At 38.3% G+C, this 18,174-nt stretch overlaps 2 protein-coding genes across 3 annotated transcripts in view; one reads left to right on the top strand and one right to left on the bottom strand.

The window, feature by feature from the left end:
• Window positions 1–3,459, bottom strand: part of LOC122662175 (NPC intracellular cholesterol transporter 1-like) — a 179,895-nt gene extending 176,436 nt beyond the window's left edge. For both annotated transcript variants that reach the window (XM_043857743.1, XM_043857744.1), the window contains exon 1: window positions 3,365–3,459. In XM_043857743.1, the coding sequence (XP_043713678.1) occupies window positions 3,365–3,444 (80 nt within the window). In that variant the 5' untranslated portion in view covers window positions 3,445–3,459. The remainder of the gene's footprint in view (window positions 1–3,364) is intronic.
• Window positions 3,460–16,080: 12,621 nt separating this feature from the next.
• Window positions 16,081–16,779, top strand: LOC122662856. Its single transcript, XM_043858565.1, has one exon. It carries the CDS (start codon window positions 16,081–16,083, stop codon window positions 16,777–16,779), a length of 699 nt encoding a protein of 232 aa, XP_043714500.1.
• The last annotated feature ends 1,395 nt before the right edge of the window (window positions 16,780–18,174 follow it).

The raw sequence follows: 18,174 nt of genomic DNA, 5'->3' as shown, positions 1-18,174 counted from the left end.
ATGGTAAAACTACTTCACGGACTGGCCCATGATACATACCCCTGCTTGTTAGGGGATGGAGTTTGTGGAATACTCAGTTTTTATGTGTTTTGTGGCCTCACATGGGTTGCATGCTGTGGGGGTCTCAAGCTCAGATGTTGCTGCTGGTGGCTTTTTTGTTGGTACTTATTTCCATAGGTTTGTTTTTTTAATCTGACAGGATCTAAGGATCCTGTTTCTTTACCTTCATACTAATATTTTTCAATAGATCTTCTTGTTGCCAGTCACAAGAATAATAGCAGCAAGAACAATAATGATAATATTAGATAGGTTCTCCAGGTGAGCCACTTAAAGAAGCTTCTTCATGTGAATCATGACTTGGAAATCTGCTATGTAGCAGCTCAATTTGCATCCAAATTTTGTGTGTGTAGCTTAGATCACCTTCAATTTGTGTTGAAAGTTTCAACCGAAGTAGAGTTTTATACGTGGTAGAGTAAGACTTTAACAAATTGTACAAGAGTTATGATTTTGAAAAAGTAGGATAGTGAATAACACAAGAGGAGATGTCCACTTGCCCAGTACATTGTGGGTCATGCAGTTGAGTTGGACCACCAAATTTTAAATGTGATCCCACAACAGTATGCATGGCCACACCAGCTCTCCACATGGCTCAAATAGGTAATGAAGGTGAGAAGTTTTCATAAGTGATCCACTCAGAAAAACTTCCCTTAAAAAATATTATGAATAATAATAATAATAATAATAATAATAATAATAATAATAACAATAATAATAATAATAACAATAATAATAATGATAATGATATAATGATGATGATATTAATAATAACACCCGTTCCATCGTAATAATTAATTATGGCAAAACTTTTCAAAGTAGCAAAAAATTTCTGTCTTGTGGCAGACCGGATGGGGCCCAAGTTTTGTGGGCAAATGAACCCAAAGATCTCCTACTCACATGCAAGATTTCAGCCCAGACAAAGTTTACAATGTGGCAAAAATAGAGCTACGAAAATTCAGGCAAGGTTTTAAGTATCCTACCATATCCACCGATATGTATCATATCTTTAAGGTACCGATACGATACCTAAGAAAATGTATTGACTGTATCTGGTCGATACATTACCCGATATGGTCGATACATGGTTGATACCTACCAATATGTTCGATACATCTCTTATAAACTACAGGACATGATCTATGGCTTCAAAACACTTAGGTAAAGCATTCTAATCAATATTTTTGGCAAAGTCAACTAGATTCCTTGCTTCTACTAGTGAAAGTGACTCTAGTAGTGTTGATTTCATCATCATTTGGGGATTAAACAACTTGCAATCAAGGATCGAAACCAAATTTGTACAAGAACATTTATCTATCAAAACTTTTATTTTTTTGCTTAAATTTTAGTGTTGATTTTTTGCAATGTATCACTAAAAGAGGCGTACCCAGTGCACAAGGCTCCCGCCACTGCGGGGTCTGGGGAAGGTCATAATGTACGCAGCCTTACCCCTGTTTTCATAGAGAGGCTGTTTCCATACTCGAACCCATAACCACTTGGTCACAATGGAGCAACCTTTACCGTTGCACCAACTTGAAAATGATTGCATTAAACTAGGTTTTTTTCACAATGATGTATGCATATAAACCCTAAATCTTCCCCAAACTGAAAATGGCATCTTTTTTGGTATCACTACATATAAGAAACCTCATCCTTTATATATAATCAATTGAATGCACTTGTCTCGTCATATTTTGCTCTCCCTTTTATGCATAATATTTTTTTTAATTATTTCATTATAGCATTCTATGCCTCAAACTATATTTTGCTTGTACCCTAAGCATTTCCATACGTTTCTTTGCCATTTCTATGCATATCTTTAGCATATCTTGCGTCCCTCCGATACTATACATCTCTTAAAATCACCCTTCCAATACGATACCTGATACCAATACTTTAAACCTTGGATTCAGGACTATGGGATGGTGCACAATAGTGGTTGGAGTACCATAGGCATACATGGACATACATGGGGATGCATGCGAATACAAAAGAGAGTATTCGATTGCATTAGACTTTGAAATTGACATGTGTCTAGTTTAGACCATGTACTATCTTACCAACAATCAGAATTGCCACATCATCATTCCACGTGGCACAATGAGGATGAGCCAGGTTGACAAGCTTATCAAAGCGGGCCACAAGAATGAGTGTTTCCATTATTATATTATTAAATAATCATTAACTATTAAAATTGTTGTAATTACAGTGATAACAATGTAAGATAACTACAAAGAACCATAATAAAAAGAGAACTGCATCTCAATGTGCATCAATCAGAAACTTCTCTAAGTCTGCAAGGAATCTGCCAGTGGCAGCCTATCTAGCATTCAAGTTTCGGTGGGCATCCAGCCTATGCCCCCTGCCCCTGGATATATGGTCAGTTTACCCCAAATGGATTTCACCATGGCAGAATAAATCGTAAAACATGGTAAAAAATGTGAACTTTTTCAAAATGGTTTCAAAGCTCATACGACAATCAAAAGAGTAGAAACAAGGTCTCCAAGAGGTTGAGTTGAGCCGCTAAATTTGATATTTGGCCAACCTATAGGTGTCCCAAATATCTAAAATTTGAATTGGACATGACAGTGCTACATGTGGCTCAACCCCCATATAGAGGTGAGGTGACTTACTCAGAAAATTTTTCCCTAGTAGAAGTCATAGTTGATTTTTTTTTAATCATGCTGTAGCATTACTATTCATTTCTTGATCTCATCAAGGGAACCAGGACCTTGGAGATTGTTGAACCACATCCTTCCCACTCCTATGTAAGCCTCAACCAACTCGTTATAGGTGCAAAGGGCGAATTACATATTTGGGTGACAATATTCCCATGTAACTTTCAGATATCTACATGTTCTAGTGGCCTTTCAAGGAGTGCATGTTCAATTTTTCTTTTCCACTTTGTGGCTACTATCCCAATATAACTGTTATTCATAGAAAAACAAAAATTGGAATAGAGGCACCCAACAATAATGTAGAGTTTAAGTATTGTCAGTATGGACCATGGGTACCTAATTCAGTAACACCTGGAGAGCTGTGAATCAGATTGGCAAGTTATGTGGACAAAACTCAAAATTTTTAGCTTATATTGAAAAATAAAATTTGGTGGAACTTCAAAAACATACAAATTAGATGAGAATATATTTGGTTAACCATGATATGAACTCTCACACCCAGGGAAACTCCACATAAGAAGTTAGAACATCTAAAAATTAGTAATTATTGTGATACTATCATCCTCTAATAAGAATAATCGATTCCCTTTAGACACAACAAATGAATTAAGGTAATCATAAATTGGCCTTACCTCAAGGAAGCATTGGACTGCAAAAGAAACCGCGAAGCAGAACTCCCTCCACTCTCAAAAGCTAAAACAGTTGCCTGCATTCATAATACTGGAAATTAGATGGACACAGATGCGCCTCCACGATCAATACTATTAATCAGTTTATAGAAGAAACAAGCCTCGTTCCAAAAAGGTGAAATGACGTACTTCCAAACTATCCAAGGCACTCAAAAAAACAACACATTCAACTCCAATGTTCAGTAAAGTGACCTGTTTTCAGCAAAACTTATAAAGGATTGAAAAGATAAAATACCGAACTATGCAGATAAATGTTTTCCCCAGTAAATTTGGCACTCAATCTTAGGTCTTTCTCGATTCAAAACAAAGCGAATACTTCGTGAAACCAGGTGAAAACCAGCACAAAATCCCCAAGCTAAGAAACATCTCCTCTAATGATAATGGATTATATCTAACGAGCTGTTTGTTGTTACAAAAAACCTAAAATTCGTAGGAAGAACATCGACATTCAACCGCCGAACTGAAACGAAAATCAGGCCACACCAACTGAGAAAACGTAGCAAGAAAACTGAAGTAGTAACCATGATCAGTGAATTCTTGCCTGTAACAGATACAAAACAATCAAAACCCCTAGAGAGAGCTTAATTCTCATCTCCGGCGATTCCATGTTCACCGACCAAGAAAAGATTGGGAGTGCGAGGTAAATATGGTAGTTGCAGAGCCAGGGAGTCAAACCCGAATTTGTACTCCCGGCTCCCAAGAAAACTAAAAACGATGTCCGTGTCCCGTCGATTTTCTAGAATATTTTATAAAATTAGCAACACGGCATGTTTGAGCGCCTCGTGCAATGACAACAATGCCCTTCTATCATTTACCGCTTCTCTATCTTTTGGTAAACATAAGTTACCGTTTCTCATTGGCAAATATTGGAACTCGTATTATTGTATTTTGACTATTTACTAAAACACCCTGAAACAAGGAATATGTTTTTTGCTCTTTTCGTGATTGATGATAACGGCGCCACGGCGGTGATCCCTAGTACGTGAATCTGTCATGATGCTTTCAGCTTATTCCTTAATATAGAATAAATTAAGTGGCATTTTGGTAATTTAGTTTTGGATTTTTGTTTAGAAAACGAAATAAAACGAAGCTTCTGCTTGTGAGGTCTGCTACGTCATTGCTTGCGGATATTGTTTCCCTTAATTTTAGTTAGGGATGTTGATGGATATTCGAAAATTCGAATTAATTCGCATCTCTATTGGATTAGGGGCATCTGGATCCGTTTAAAAATATCCAAAAAAAATTCGTATAATCCAAAAAAAGTTTATCCGATCATAAAAGTTCTAAGGAATGAGGAAATGAGAATCATGAGGCTAAGATACATGGATTGAGAATGAATCGTATTTGTCGAGAGAAGAAGGTCTAGGTTACACAAGTGAAAGATGTAAATAAATAGTCAAAAATCCAAATTCAATTTGCATCCATATCCATTTAGAGATATCTGTATCTGATTCTGAAATATCTGGATCCGATCACATCTGATTCATATCCGATCCATATACAATCCATTTACATCTGTAATTTTAGCTCACTTGGTGGTATCTCTTCCATAATATCTCTCTCCTCATCTTACTTAAGTTGTGCTTGGTATTCTTGAAATGCATTATAGGTCGATTTTGCATTCTCGAATGATAAAAAATAGTTATTTTATCATTTGAGAATGCAAAATCAACCTAGAATGTGTTACAATAATGCATACCAAACACAACCTTAGAGTGTCAAACGGTCAGTTTGTTTTATATATTTATTGGATTAAAGTAAAATTGGACCAGTAAGGTGTTTGGTCTAGACATTTTGATCTCTTATCAGTCTGATCTTGATTTTTATAAATGAAAAGAAAAAGAGGATAAGAACACTAACCGGTCACGTGGTTAGGGTGGTTCTAGTGCCTATACACAAATCAATGTCTTTGTGCACAAAAGACCATTCAGCCCCCAATGAAATTAAAAATCGCATCTAACCCATTGCCTCTATGTGCACTTTCATTGGCTACCATTCTGGTGCATGGGCTACATGATCGGTTAGCGTTCTCTTGGGGTTTTTTTGGTTTTCTATCAGTGCTTTTTTCTCTATTTCAATCCAACCGGACAGTTTTGATCAATTTGGTTTATTGATTTCTAAAATTCAAAACCAATAACCAAAAAAAGATTCAAAACCAATAAGAAGTTCAATTTAGTCGATTGGTTTCGATTCACTCCAATCGTTTTCAATCGGTGTAATTCTGTTGGTCCGAATCTTTAGACACCTACTTCCTCAATTAGGTGGGCAAAAAGAGCATTGCAGTTTCCAACTTTTGTTTTCCCTATTTTTAAATAATATCGTTGTCTACCTTTATTTGTCTTGTGTTTGTGTCGTGAAGGATCAGCACACACTTCAAATCACATAAGAGTACCCTTTCTTGCTGCTACCACATGCTCTACATGATGGATGATTTTTATGTTGGATATGTGTGTCTATCAAATCCAATTTGAATAACTCCTTAAAAAAAATTCAATTTGAACCATTTAAATTGTATTAATTCTAATCATTTTTATGTGAGATTGTATATGCATTCATGTTAGATACTTAAAATGCTCGCAACTAGAGAATGAATTAGGCATTCAGTTTGTATGATTTTGTATATTTCTAGAAATATAGATGTAAGTACTCATGTTATGTGTATTGAACTATATTATTATGGTAGTCTTGAATGGATTGCCATCTCTTGTTATTTAGCCACAGGACTCTCATCATTGGCACTATAGTCTCAAAAATTGAGAGGTCTCACTATTGCAATTGAACCTTCTACGATTTGTTGTACAAAAGGTTAAACTTAAAGCTAATGTTATCACTGGACTATGGGTAGAACAATATAAAAGTATAAGCAACAGTGCGAAATATAAATATCCAAATAAATATACGTACTTGTAACTCGCAGAATATCGCCAAAGAAGACAGAATGTTGGATCGAGTCGTATCTAGATGACACTCTCCTTAAGGTCTTTAATCGCCCCTTATTAGTGCAGATCGGGTACAGTGCGATTATACCTCCAAGATGAAACGATCCACTAATCACTAAAGGCGGCACTCCCAAAGTGATTACAGAAAGGGTCCGAAAGTTATACTCAACACTCCTCTTTCCAGAGACAGAAAGGACGGACAGAAGCAGAGAAGGAACCCTCTCTGATAGAAACATAAAACAGAGAAGCAAACACTCCATAAGATGCAGTAAACGGGTACAGAAGAAGTGAAGTATACCCCTGCCAATACCCTTGTATTTATAGTATACGTAGAGGTAGGTTCTAAAAGGTATTGTATGTATACAGGCGTCCCTGTACTTCAGGTGTCTCCTAGTGTATGTACAGGTACCAGTACATACTCGTACAGGTAAGGTACATGTATTAATAGATGCATAGTATGGAGTTGTTATAAAAATAAGATATTTATTCATTACCCACACCCACACTCGGACTTGGCCACAGCCCGGCCCGATTTGGCTTGGCACACGTGCGCGCGCGTGATTTAATAGCACCCCGAACCAACCCCCCCACAAGTGAGAGGACACACTTCTCTTTATAAGCAAGCTCACATCCTTGAAACTAACCAATGTGGGACTAAACATCATTGGTTCTTTTACAAATGCAACTCAAAAAATGGAGGAAAATGAAAGCTCAAATTTAAATAAAAGTAGACAATGACAATGACCTTTTAGACAAGTAATAAAGACCTTTTGAATCTTTAGAATAATGATATTGAATCTTTTAAAATCCAATCCAAGGGCTAATATTGACTAACTATCAGTGCATTAGATTCACAATGTTAATCTGTGAATGGGAGAGATTATCAATATGAAATCCACTTTTTGAATTTCTCTCCTCTTCTTCTCCTACGACTAGGGGTTTTTTTTTTTTTGGATGAAATACAAACAGAATATATTAGATACTAGAGAAATAGACATTGTTTTTACAGTAACCATATTTAGCCAGATTAACAGCTAGTTGTATACACAAGGAGTTCTTATATAGAAAGCATATATTAGAAGCTTTATCAGAGATATAAATAAGGTCTTTGATAAGTTCCCAGGGCCAAGGATGTGTGGTCGGAGATGGAAGAACGTCGATGATTTGCTTGTTTGAGCACCATACTTCTTGGATCTTCAACCCCATACTCGTGGCATGGTTTATACCAGATTTTATACTAAACAAGTCAGGTTCCATATTATTGGTAGTATTTATATGTCCTGCAGCAAAAAACACCAAACAGCCTCCTAGTAATATGATATAGGACCAGCCTGCCAATCTTAGTCCAGGAATGTAGTGTCCTGCACAAATTAAAACAGGAATATTGAGAACAGGAATAATGTCAGAAGAAATAAATGAGTAAACCTCTTGGTGGCTATCAGTAACAATATTATGGGGTGAAATGGAGGGAGGGGATAATTTTAAATCAGAAATCCATCTGTTCACATTATTTAGAATCCAGAGGGGGTCAGGTCTGTTGGTCCTATTGACGACTTGGTTACATAAAGACCAAATAAAATAACAAGTAATAATAAACACACTAAAGAACCAGATTAAAGATTGTCTTCCCAAAGAGTGATTGCTAAGAAAAGCGATACACAAATCTGTCAAGCTTGGATGCTTCAAATGTTCGGTTCTCAAGCCTAGAGGTCCAGCCGCCCATATGTGTTTAACCCAATCGCAAGATAAAAATAGATGCCAAGTGGATTCGATACAATTTCCACATAGAGCACAGGAAGGATCGATCTGGAGCCATTTTGAAAGAGTGGCCTTGAGAGGGAGTCCTGCATTTAGCAAACGCCAGAAAAAAAAAAAAAAACTTTAAATTTTGGGTGGATTGTGAGTTTCCAAAAGAAATTCCACCAAGATTTGATAATAGGGTGAGAATCCACAGAGTTAGAATTAATCGCTCTAGCAGCTAGTTTAGTCGTTAAGATTCCATGTGTGGATTTAATGCACCACCAGCTGTCATTTTGGAGAGAGATATTAATTAAGTGAACACAAGAAGAAACAGTGTCAGACAAATAATGAGATAACAAAGTTTGGTCCCAATTAGAATTCAAGACAAATTCCTCAACTTTAGTTAAGTGGTTTCTAGAATTTGGAGGGATCAGGGAAGAGTGTAGAAGATTACCTGGGAGGGATGGTACCCATTTATTAGTCCAAAAAAAAGTTGATTTTCCATCACCTATTTTCCTAATAAGCATTTTATCCAACGTTGACGAGATGCAATTGATACTGTTCCAAGTCCAAGAGCCCATCTTGAGCCTAGTTTTGGGATAAAAAACGGACAGTTTGGGAAAATATTTAGCTTTCGAAATCATGGACCACAGAGAAGAAGGCTCAGTCAGTAATCGCCAGCCCAGTTTTGTTAACAAGGCCTTATTATGATGTTCAGCCCTTCGAAATCCTAATCCACCTGAGGATTTCGGTTTACACATTCTACTCCAAGAGATAAAATTAGTTTTTCTTTGGTTTCCTGAGGTGTCCCCTAACCAGAATTTTTGGCAAACGGAGTCAATGGATTTACAAATTTTAAGGGGAAAGAGGAAGCACTGCATCAGGTAAGAAGGGGTAGAAGCCAGAAAAGACTGGATCAATACATTACGGCCAGCAAAAGAAAGGAGTCTTGATTTCCAAGAAGAAAGTTTTCGCTGCGTACGACCCATAATGCTGTCAAGTTCTTTGACCTTTGATCTGCAGTGAAACAAGTTAGTTCCTAGATATAAAGAATCTTTGGGCATCTCCTTTATACCTAATAACAAACAGAGAGAAATCTTAGTTTCAGTTGGAACATTTCTAATGAAATGGATACCACTCTTCTTAAAATTTATTTCCTATCCAAACAGATCAGAAAAAAGGTCAAGAATAGCTTTAATGGTTAAAATATCATCAGAAGTAGCTCGACAGAAAATAAAAATGTCTTCAGCAAAAAGAAGGTGTGAGATTTCAGGGGTAGTTTTGGAAATTTTAACACCATGAAACAAATTAAGATCCCGATAGGTCGAAAAAAGTCGGGAAAGGACTTCCATAGCTAAAAGAAAAAGGTAGGGGCTTAGCGGACACCCTTGTCGGATTCCCCTGGAAGCAAAGAAGTGGTTAAACGGGCTCCAATCTAATTTAATAGAGAAGGAGGTGGTAGATATGAGAGACCAGACCAAGGTTCCCCATTTATCACCAAATCCCAGGAAAATAAAAATAGAACGAATAATATTCCATTCAACTCTATCATAGGCTTTGGACATGTCAATTTTGATAGCAACAAATCCATTTTTGCCCCTGGTCTATTTAAAAAAATGAAAATTTTCCTGGGCAATAATAATGTTATCAATAATTTGTCGCCCAGAGACAAAAGCAGCTTGGTAGGGTGATATAAAAGATTGTAAGGTGCCGTTGGCCAATAATTTAGAAAGAATTTTGTAAGCTACATTACATAGACTAATAGGTCTGAACTCAGCAACAGTGGTAGCATTTTCGGTTTTGGGAATCATGCAGATCAGTGTATGGTTGATTCCGGGGGGAAGGTACCCATTGTTAAAGAACTGTAAGGCCATATTCAACAAGTCCAGATGAATAATCTCCCAGTATTTTTTATAGAAGATAGCTTGAAAGCCATCAAATCCGGGAGTCTTTAAGGGTCCAAAAGAGAAGACAACCTTTTTTATTTCATCAAGGGTAGGGGGACTACAAAGAGGGGGAGTTTCCCCAGGGGGAGAACAGATGGGAATAAGCATTCCACAAAGTTGGCATCTAGGAGATTAGAGGTGGTGAAAATAGATTTAAGGTGGTTAGAAAAGACAAGAGCAATTTGCAAGGGGTCAGTTATCATAACTCCCAAATCATTCTTGATAAAGTTAATCCTTCTTTTTCTCAAATTGGTCTTGGCAATCAAATGATAAAATCTTGTGTTTCTGTCCCCATCTTTAATATAGAGATGTCTCAATTTTTTAAGCCAAAAGGCTTCCTCAGCAGCAAAAATCCAACTCATTTTTCTGTTGATGGTCTAGAGGATTTCCTGATTAAGGAACAAAGAATCCGAGTGGGATAGGTAATTAAGGAACAAGGTGTTTTTAAGGTTGTTAATATGTCCAAAGGTATTCTTGTTCCAGAACTTCAAAGAGGTGGAGAAAGAACTTTGATGTCAAATTCCAATTAGGATCAGCATTCCAAGCAAATGCACAGAATTGGGTGAATTCTGGGTAGTGTGTCCAAGCCTCCTGAAAATGGAAAAGTTTTTTATTGCTTTTTCAGTTTCCAGATGTAAAAAGGAGGATGGGGTTATGGTCAGAACCTAGGGGTGATAGTTTAGTGATATGGGCCAGGGGTAAAGAGATAGCCATTCTGGGGAAGCTAAAGCTCGGTCAAGGCATTCTGTAATGAGCTTAGGTGGTTTTTGTTTATTCGACCAGGAGAATTTTGAACCACCAAAAAAAACATCCTCAAGAGAATGAGATTGGATGATGTCTTTCAGAAGAAGAGTAGCTGCAGAGGGTTGGAAAATAGCACCCCCTAATTTCTCATGACTGTGAAGAATTTCGTTAAAGCCACCGACTATGCAAAAACAACATCTAAATGATTGATAAACTCTGAGAATTTTTTTCGGAAACATGTTCTCTCAGGTAAGTGGGGTGGAGCATACAAACATATCAAACATGAGATGTTAGATTCTCCATCCTTGATTTTAATGCCAATAAAATTCTCAGACTCCAATTTCTCTATGATAATAAGTTCAGGGATTGTAAGAACCCAAAGTGCTGCTTTTTTTTCGTGAGTGCCCACAGTATTTGAGAAGCACACCGAGTTGTAAGAGGAAAGAGGTGGCTTAAGCTTAAATAGGGTATGATTGGGGCATTTGGTTTCACATAAAAATATAATATTAGGCTTCAATTTAGAAACATGAAAACCTAAGCATTTTTTAGTGAAAGAGCTATTAAGGCCACACGTGTTCCAGAAAAAACCAACATGTTAAAGCAAAAGAAATGAACAACAAACATACAGAAACGATAACCACGGCGGGGCTTGAAAGAGCGAAGAAGAGCTCTCCGATTAAGATCCCAGGTGCAAAGTGCAAAGCTCAGAAGCAAAATAAAGAAGACAGTAAAAAAGTTAAAAAAATCCAGGTAGAGGTTATAGAGAGATACTGGATTAAGTGAGCTAGGATTCATTGCTACTCCAGGTTCTGAAATGAGAGATATGCCATCATCAGAGTTAAAATCTGAGGAGCCCCAGAAGGTTGTCAGACTGATGTAATTGAGCCAGTTCTTCACCATAGAAATGAAAAAGGCCGGGTTGGTGGAGATGGAAATGCAATGTTCCAAGGAGGATTTAAAGTTGGAGAACTCGGTTGCAAGAGAGGGTGGGATGACCAGAGATTCAAATTTACGATTTTTGGAGGGTCGAGCTTCAACATGGTCCCCTAAAAAGGTCTTAGGTCTAGTGACAACCGGTGGAGGGACTGCCTGTGCCATTGGTATGCCCACCGAGGGGTTGATGTCCAGAGGGGAGGGTACACTTAATCTTGGTAGAGAGGGAGTCTGCCTGTGCAGTACAATGTCCACATCAGGTGTCTTCGCAGGTGTGTCCAAAAAAAGCTGAAATAATCTCCTCCAAGGGGGTATCTCCAATAAGAGGGAGAGGATCTATACTAGTAACCTCATTGAACATGTCAGCGAAGCAGCCAGTGTTTAATCCCACTCCCCAGTCTTGTGAACTGTTGAACAAAGATAGCTCCCATTCTATGTCAACCGGGGCAACATTACTAGAATCATGAATTGCCGTATGAGATGTTGAAGCTGCAGCATTTTTGCCATCTTCAAAAATTTCAATAATAAGAGGCGCAGGCGGATCTAAAGGGTAAGTAACAGCCTCATCTTGTGGATCAAATCTGTTAGAACCAGTGAAGTTCATCTTAAGAGAGCTGACTTCATGACAAAGTCTCACACAACGCCCACAAATTTTAAAAGCCTCATATTTTAACACAACAGGAAGCAGGTCACCACGTGTATTACGTATTTTTGAATGAACACAGATCGGCCTTCTCCATTTTAAAAGTACCTTTACTCTTGCCACTTTTAGGGGTAGTCCAAGATCATGTTTAAGATATAATTTGAGCACTTTCCCGACGCATGAAATAGCTTGTTTTATGGTGTCATAAGAGAAGGCATCAATCGATACCGGGCTCACCTGGATCCAAACAGGGATGGCTTCCCTTTCCGCAGCAAACAAGATGTCATCCAAAGCATGGGGGACTAGATTGATAAGAGCTTTACCACACCACCAGGGGCATAGATTCAGTAAGTTATCTCGGGCAGCCATAGAGCAAGTTTCAAGTATGAACATCCTCTCAGCAATCCAAGTAAGTGAAAGGACACCTAACGGTTCCCATATCCCAGAAAAATGGTTCCAAAATATATCTTTGGAAGGTTTAGGGAAACCCACAGTGAAGTCGAATAATACTGGATGGTCTTTATTGTAGAAGCTGATCAAGTTCCGTCCATTCAGACTAGTTGCACCCAGCTTAGAAGATAGGGAAATTGCATTAGCACTTCCCACAACAAAAGTAAGCTGAGGACGAGAGGGAGTCTCCATCCAGCCATAGTCCAACTCAACCCGACGGCAACTACGGTAAGGTCGTTGAAAACCAGAACCATAAGGTCTTCGTGGGGGACCACGTGAAGCCATAGTCAGAGCACAGCCTGTAGAAGAGAAAATGACAACAGAACAAGAGAGAAAACCGTGTATAAGTGCTAAAAAGGAAATAAGCAAAGGTGGCAAGATCCCTTTCACATAATAAAATCGAAAAAGAAAAGAAAAACAGGGGTGGGGAAGGAGTAAATTATACCAGAAGGGGTAAGATCTATCCAGTAGGATCAAACCAAAAACCAAGAAGTCAAAAAAGGCAAGAGTTGTGCCCCTGCGAGGAAGGATACACCAATCAAGCCAAATAAAGCAATAAAGAGGGAGGGGAACGAAGCATTAGTAACCAAAACAAGAAACAGAAAGCAGACAAAGCAAGAGGAAAGAAATCTCCAAAGGGATGGCTTTCTCCCTCATTCATCCCTAGCGTAGCAGTGAGTACCTACCTAATCCAGGAGAGAAGGTTAAATGAAGCTGAGAAAAAAGGGGGGGGGTAGGTCAGAGAGTTAAATGGCAGATAAAAATTAAGGGGAGGAGATCTTGGAGAAGCTTGAAGCCATCTCAATGCAAGATACAACACGTAGCTTCTATTTGATCAAGCTTGGACAACTCACAGAAGGGATGGGCTTGAGGCACTCCACTGGTTAATGGTTATGAACTTTAGCCTTCATTGCTCAAGAAGGGAAACCCGATTGTTGAGTAGAGACACATGCACAAGTGTTGAAATGCTTAGGTGTTGTGCTTGTGAAATTGAGGTAATCCTAACCCTTGTTTGATTCATTTTGAATACCTTAATGTATGTGAGGATGCATTCCTAGCTATGGTCTATTTTGCTTTGGCATCTCCCTTCCCGAACACTTTATATGTTATCTCCTTTTTTTTCTTTCTTTTGAGAGATAACTAACAGAAGTTTTTCCATCGTAGTGGTCGGGACAGGTGGTAGTATTGAAGTAACGATTTTTATTCTTTCTTTAAATTCTTTATTTATAATCTGCATTTCATATGGGAGGTGCTAGGGTTTATAAGAATTTCACTTGATTTATTTTATGGATAAATATGTAAGTTCTATCATTAGAAAGGAAATTTTGTTTTTGCATGGCCACGTTTTAAAGGACTTCATAATGGTCCACCATTTTGAACCACGAATATGGTTATTGGTGTTGTTGGATAGGTAAATACCTCAGCCATATGTTACATTTCAAACTCAAATTCAATCAAATATTGATGCATATGTGTCCATGTATATCCATGCATACCTATGTACTCCAAGCACTATTATGTTCTCTTATGTTCCTAAATTTTTCCAAGTTGTATTTTGTCATTCGGCAACTTCCATTTGAGTTGGAATTATCATGTTAATAGGTGACCATGGATTTTACCTGTCCACAAAATTTAAGTTTGTCTTATTTGCCACATGGTAGATTTTAAGGCCATTATGGAAAGGTTTCCTAAACAAACCACATGGGAAAACTTTCCCCTTGTAGGCATCGCCCTTTCTTAAGGCTTATCTTCATTTTCATTGTACATTCTAATAAGCTTATCAAAATGGACCACTGATTTGAGCCATACGGTTAGATAATGTAGAAGATCCTGACCGTTATATAGATAGGCCAAGGTTTGGATTAACCACATGCCAAATTTAAAATCAAATTCAATCAATATACTCTCCCATTTTACCTCTGTACATCAATGTATTTTCTCAGTCCCCCCCCGGTAGTCCTTAGCTTCTTGTTTTTTTTTTGTCACTTTGCAAACTCTGTTTGAACTTATTGATACATAGACAAAGAATTTGGAGGTCTACTTGTCCATAAAATTATGGTCCATCCAATCTACCAAGTGATCAATATTTAGGTTGCTTTGATAGGCTATCGGGATGATATCTTATGAAAACATTCGTCGCCCTTTCTTAAACATCCAATGTGCTGATAATATAGCTTAATGCTCACTAGCATGGAGCAGTCCAATTTTAGCACCATTGTAAAAAGCCACTAGATTGGGGTATTGTTAGATTTTATTACAAATATTATACAAGTGATCCACCTTATCAAAGAAAAAAAAGGAATGGTACACAGGTGATTAAATTTGATTAATTGAATTCTAGTGTTCAATAAGCATTATTTTTTAATATTTCAGAGTGAGAAAACTTAAATTGTATAATAACAAACAAACAACATCAAAAAATGTAATGAACCACACATAGAGCAAGTACCACCCTTTTTTATATAAAAGGAGAAAGTTTTGGATCTTTATCCCCTACAATTCCCTACCTATCCATTTCCTGCAATTCCTCTCATAGGGGGCAAAAATGACCACCCTACCCCCTGCCCGGATGGGGTCTACCCCCTATTAGAGAGACTTTGGGAAATGGATCGAGCAGAGAAATTGCAGGAGATAATTTTTTCATTTTCTTCCACCGTCTAAGAAGAAAAATCCACAATTTGACAGGATTTGAATACTCCCCTCTATAAGGCAAAGTTAAAAAATACTCCTATCATCATTATGATCCTTATCCCATTTCATTAATGCCCAGGACATGGTTTGAGGTATCGTTCGGATCAATATCAGCACCAGCCGATATGAATACCTGATTGAGTTTGGGACGGTATTTCGAATCAGGCCATGTATCGGATCCAGATCGGCCAATCCCCATCCCAACTAGGTGAGACTCTGTCTCTTCATTGCGATCATCAGGTTGTGCAAGATCTCCAAGCTCTTCTCCCCATGCCATGGCTATGACCATGGTCACCTAGTCGTTACAAGATGGTGATCTATGATTTCTCCTAATCACCTTGTTAGCATATGATTTTCATAGTTGTCTATAATTGATAGGAATTGATTCTTTCCTAAGATAACCCATAATCTTAGGATATATTTTTGATTGATTGACCTTATAATATCTGTATATATTGATATCTTCATATCAATAGAAGTTTTTTATTCCATCTAAAACACATTATGCCATACGTTTAACATGGTATCAGCTTAATCAGTTTTGGGCCTTCTTTCCATCATCATCTTCCCACCATGACTCATGGTGCTGACAGTTCTTCCTCTTTTGCACCATCACTTGCTCATTCTCCATACTTCCTCCACGCATCTGAGAACCCGAGCGCTCCTCTCATCACCCCCGTTCTCGATGGCAATAATTTTCCCACGTGGCATCATGCCATGCTCATGGCGCTTGAGGCAAAGAATAAGCTGCAGCTTCTTGATGGTTCTTTGCCCAAGCCAGACTCTACGTCCACCGATCTCCCTCATTGGATTCGTTGCAATAGTATGGTGAGATCATGGCTTGTTCATTCCATTGTTCCCGGCAGCGCCCATAACAAACTTTGGTTTGACTCTACTCGGGATGCTTGGGTTGACTTGCATAGCCGCTTCTCTCCGAAGAATGCACCTCAAACTTTTGAGATCCGCTCCATCTCTACCTTGAAGCAAGGTCTCGATTCCATTTCAACATATTACACTAAGCTAAAAAGCCTTTGCGATGAGTTGGCTTCCTATCACACCTTGCCGCCACGCTCTTGTGGATCTGCTACAAAGCTTCATGAATTTTTTTATTTTGATTCCCTAATGGACTTTCTTCAAGGTCTTAATGATTCATATTCAGTAGTTCGTAGTCAGATCCTCTTAATGGATCAACTTCCTACGATTGCCAAAGCATATTCCCTACTCTTACAAGATGAACAACAGCGGTCGCTTCATTCACTTCCTGCTTCATAGATTGAACATGCTGCCATGGCCGCTACTTTTTTAATGGGCACCACTACACATTCAAAGCCCCATTATCATTGTGATTTTTGCGGCAAAGATGGCCATTCTGCAGCTCATTGCTTTAAAAAAAATGGTTACCCAGACGACTGGACTCCTCGGAAGGACTCTAAACGTCCTAACACAACTCGTGGTACTACTGCCCAGCCCGGCTCTCTTCTTTGGCCGCCTCTGTCTCCTCCGGATTGAGCACATCTGCCTCGTCACCTACTCTATCGGCTGACCAGATTCAGCAACTTTTGGCGTTGCTTCCTGTTGGTAATTCCCACCATCTTGCAAATCTTATAGGTAAGCTTTGCCTCACTTCTTCTTTCGGTTCCCTTCCTTGGATAATTGATTCCGAGGCCACCGATCACATATCTTCGGATTTGTCTCTTTTTTCTTTTATTTCAAACTCAACTCAAGCATTACCGATTAATTTACCTAATGGTTCCCAACCCCCCGTTGTTCATATTGGCAATGTTTCTTTGTCTCCTTCTTTAATGCTTGAGAATGTGCTTTATGCCCCTACTTTCATGTATAATTTGCTTTACATCTGCCCTCTCTTGTGATGTTCACTTTTCTAACATATCTTGTGTATTTCAAGACCCACACTTGAGGAGGATTATTGCGACGAATAAACGTCATGGCAATCTTTATTTATTGGACATGCCCACCCGTTCTGTTGCTGCTGCTGCTCAATCCGATTTTGATCTCTGGCATTGTCGCCTCGATCATTCGGGTTCTTCTGTCATTTCTTCTTTAAAACATTTGGACTCTGCTAGTTATTTTCATGATAATTGTACTTGTACTATTTGCCCTCTGACAAAACAGCACCGTTTACCTTTTCCTACTCGTTCCATTTCCATTGTTTCTTGTTTTGATATGATTCATCTTAATGTTTGGGGACCACATTGCATGCCTTCTTTATTTGGGGCCCTTTTTTAACAATTGTGGATGATTTGTCATGGAGCACCTGGCTCTATCTCATGCAAACCAGGGTTGAAGTTCCTTCTTTGGTTCAATCTTTTTTTGCCATGATCAAAACACAATTTGGGACTCATATTAAAATTATTCGTTCTGACCAAGGCACAAAATTTTTTAATCATCCAACTCTTCACTTTTTGTGAGCATTAGGCACTATCCATCGATCTAGTTGCATTTCCACCCCTGAACAGAATGGCATGGTAGAACATAATCATCGGCATATTCTTAATGTTGCACGTGCCTTACGTTTTCAAGCAAATTTATCTTTAAAATTGGGGGGGGGGGGGAGAATGTGTTCTCACTGCTACATATCTCATCAATAGATTGCCTACCTCCGTGCTCCATGGGAAAACACCCTATCAGTTGCTTTTTGATAAAATC

Source organism: Telopea speciosissima, chromosome 5 (assembly GCF_018873765.1).
Source record: "Telopea speciosissima isolate NSW1024214 ecotype Mountain lineage chromosome 5, Tspe_v1, whole genome shotgun sequence".
NCBI classification, from domain to species: Eukaryota; Viridiplantae; Streptophyta; class Magnoliopsida; order Proteales; family Proteaceae; genus Telopea; species Telopea speciosissima.
Note: the sequence above shows the minus strand (reverse complement) of the source record. Positions and strands in the feature narration are given on the sequence as shown.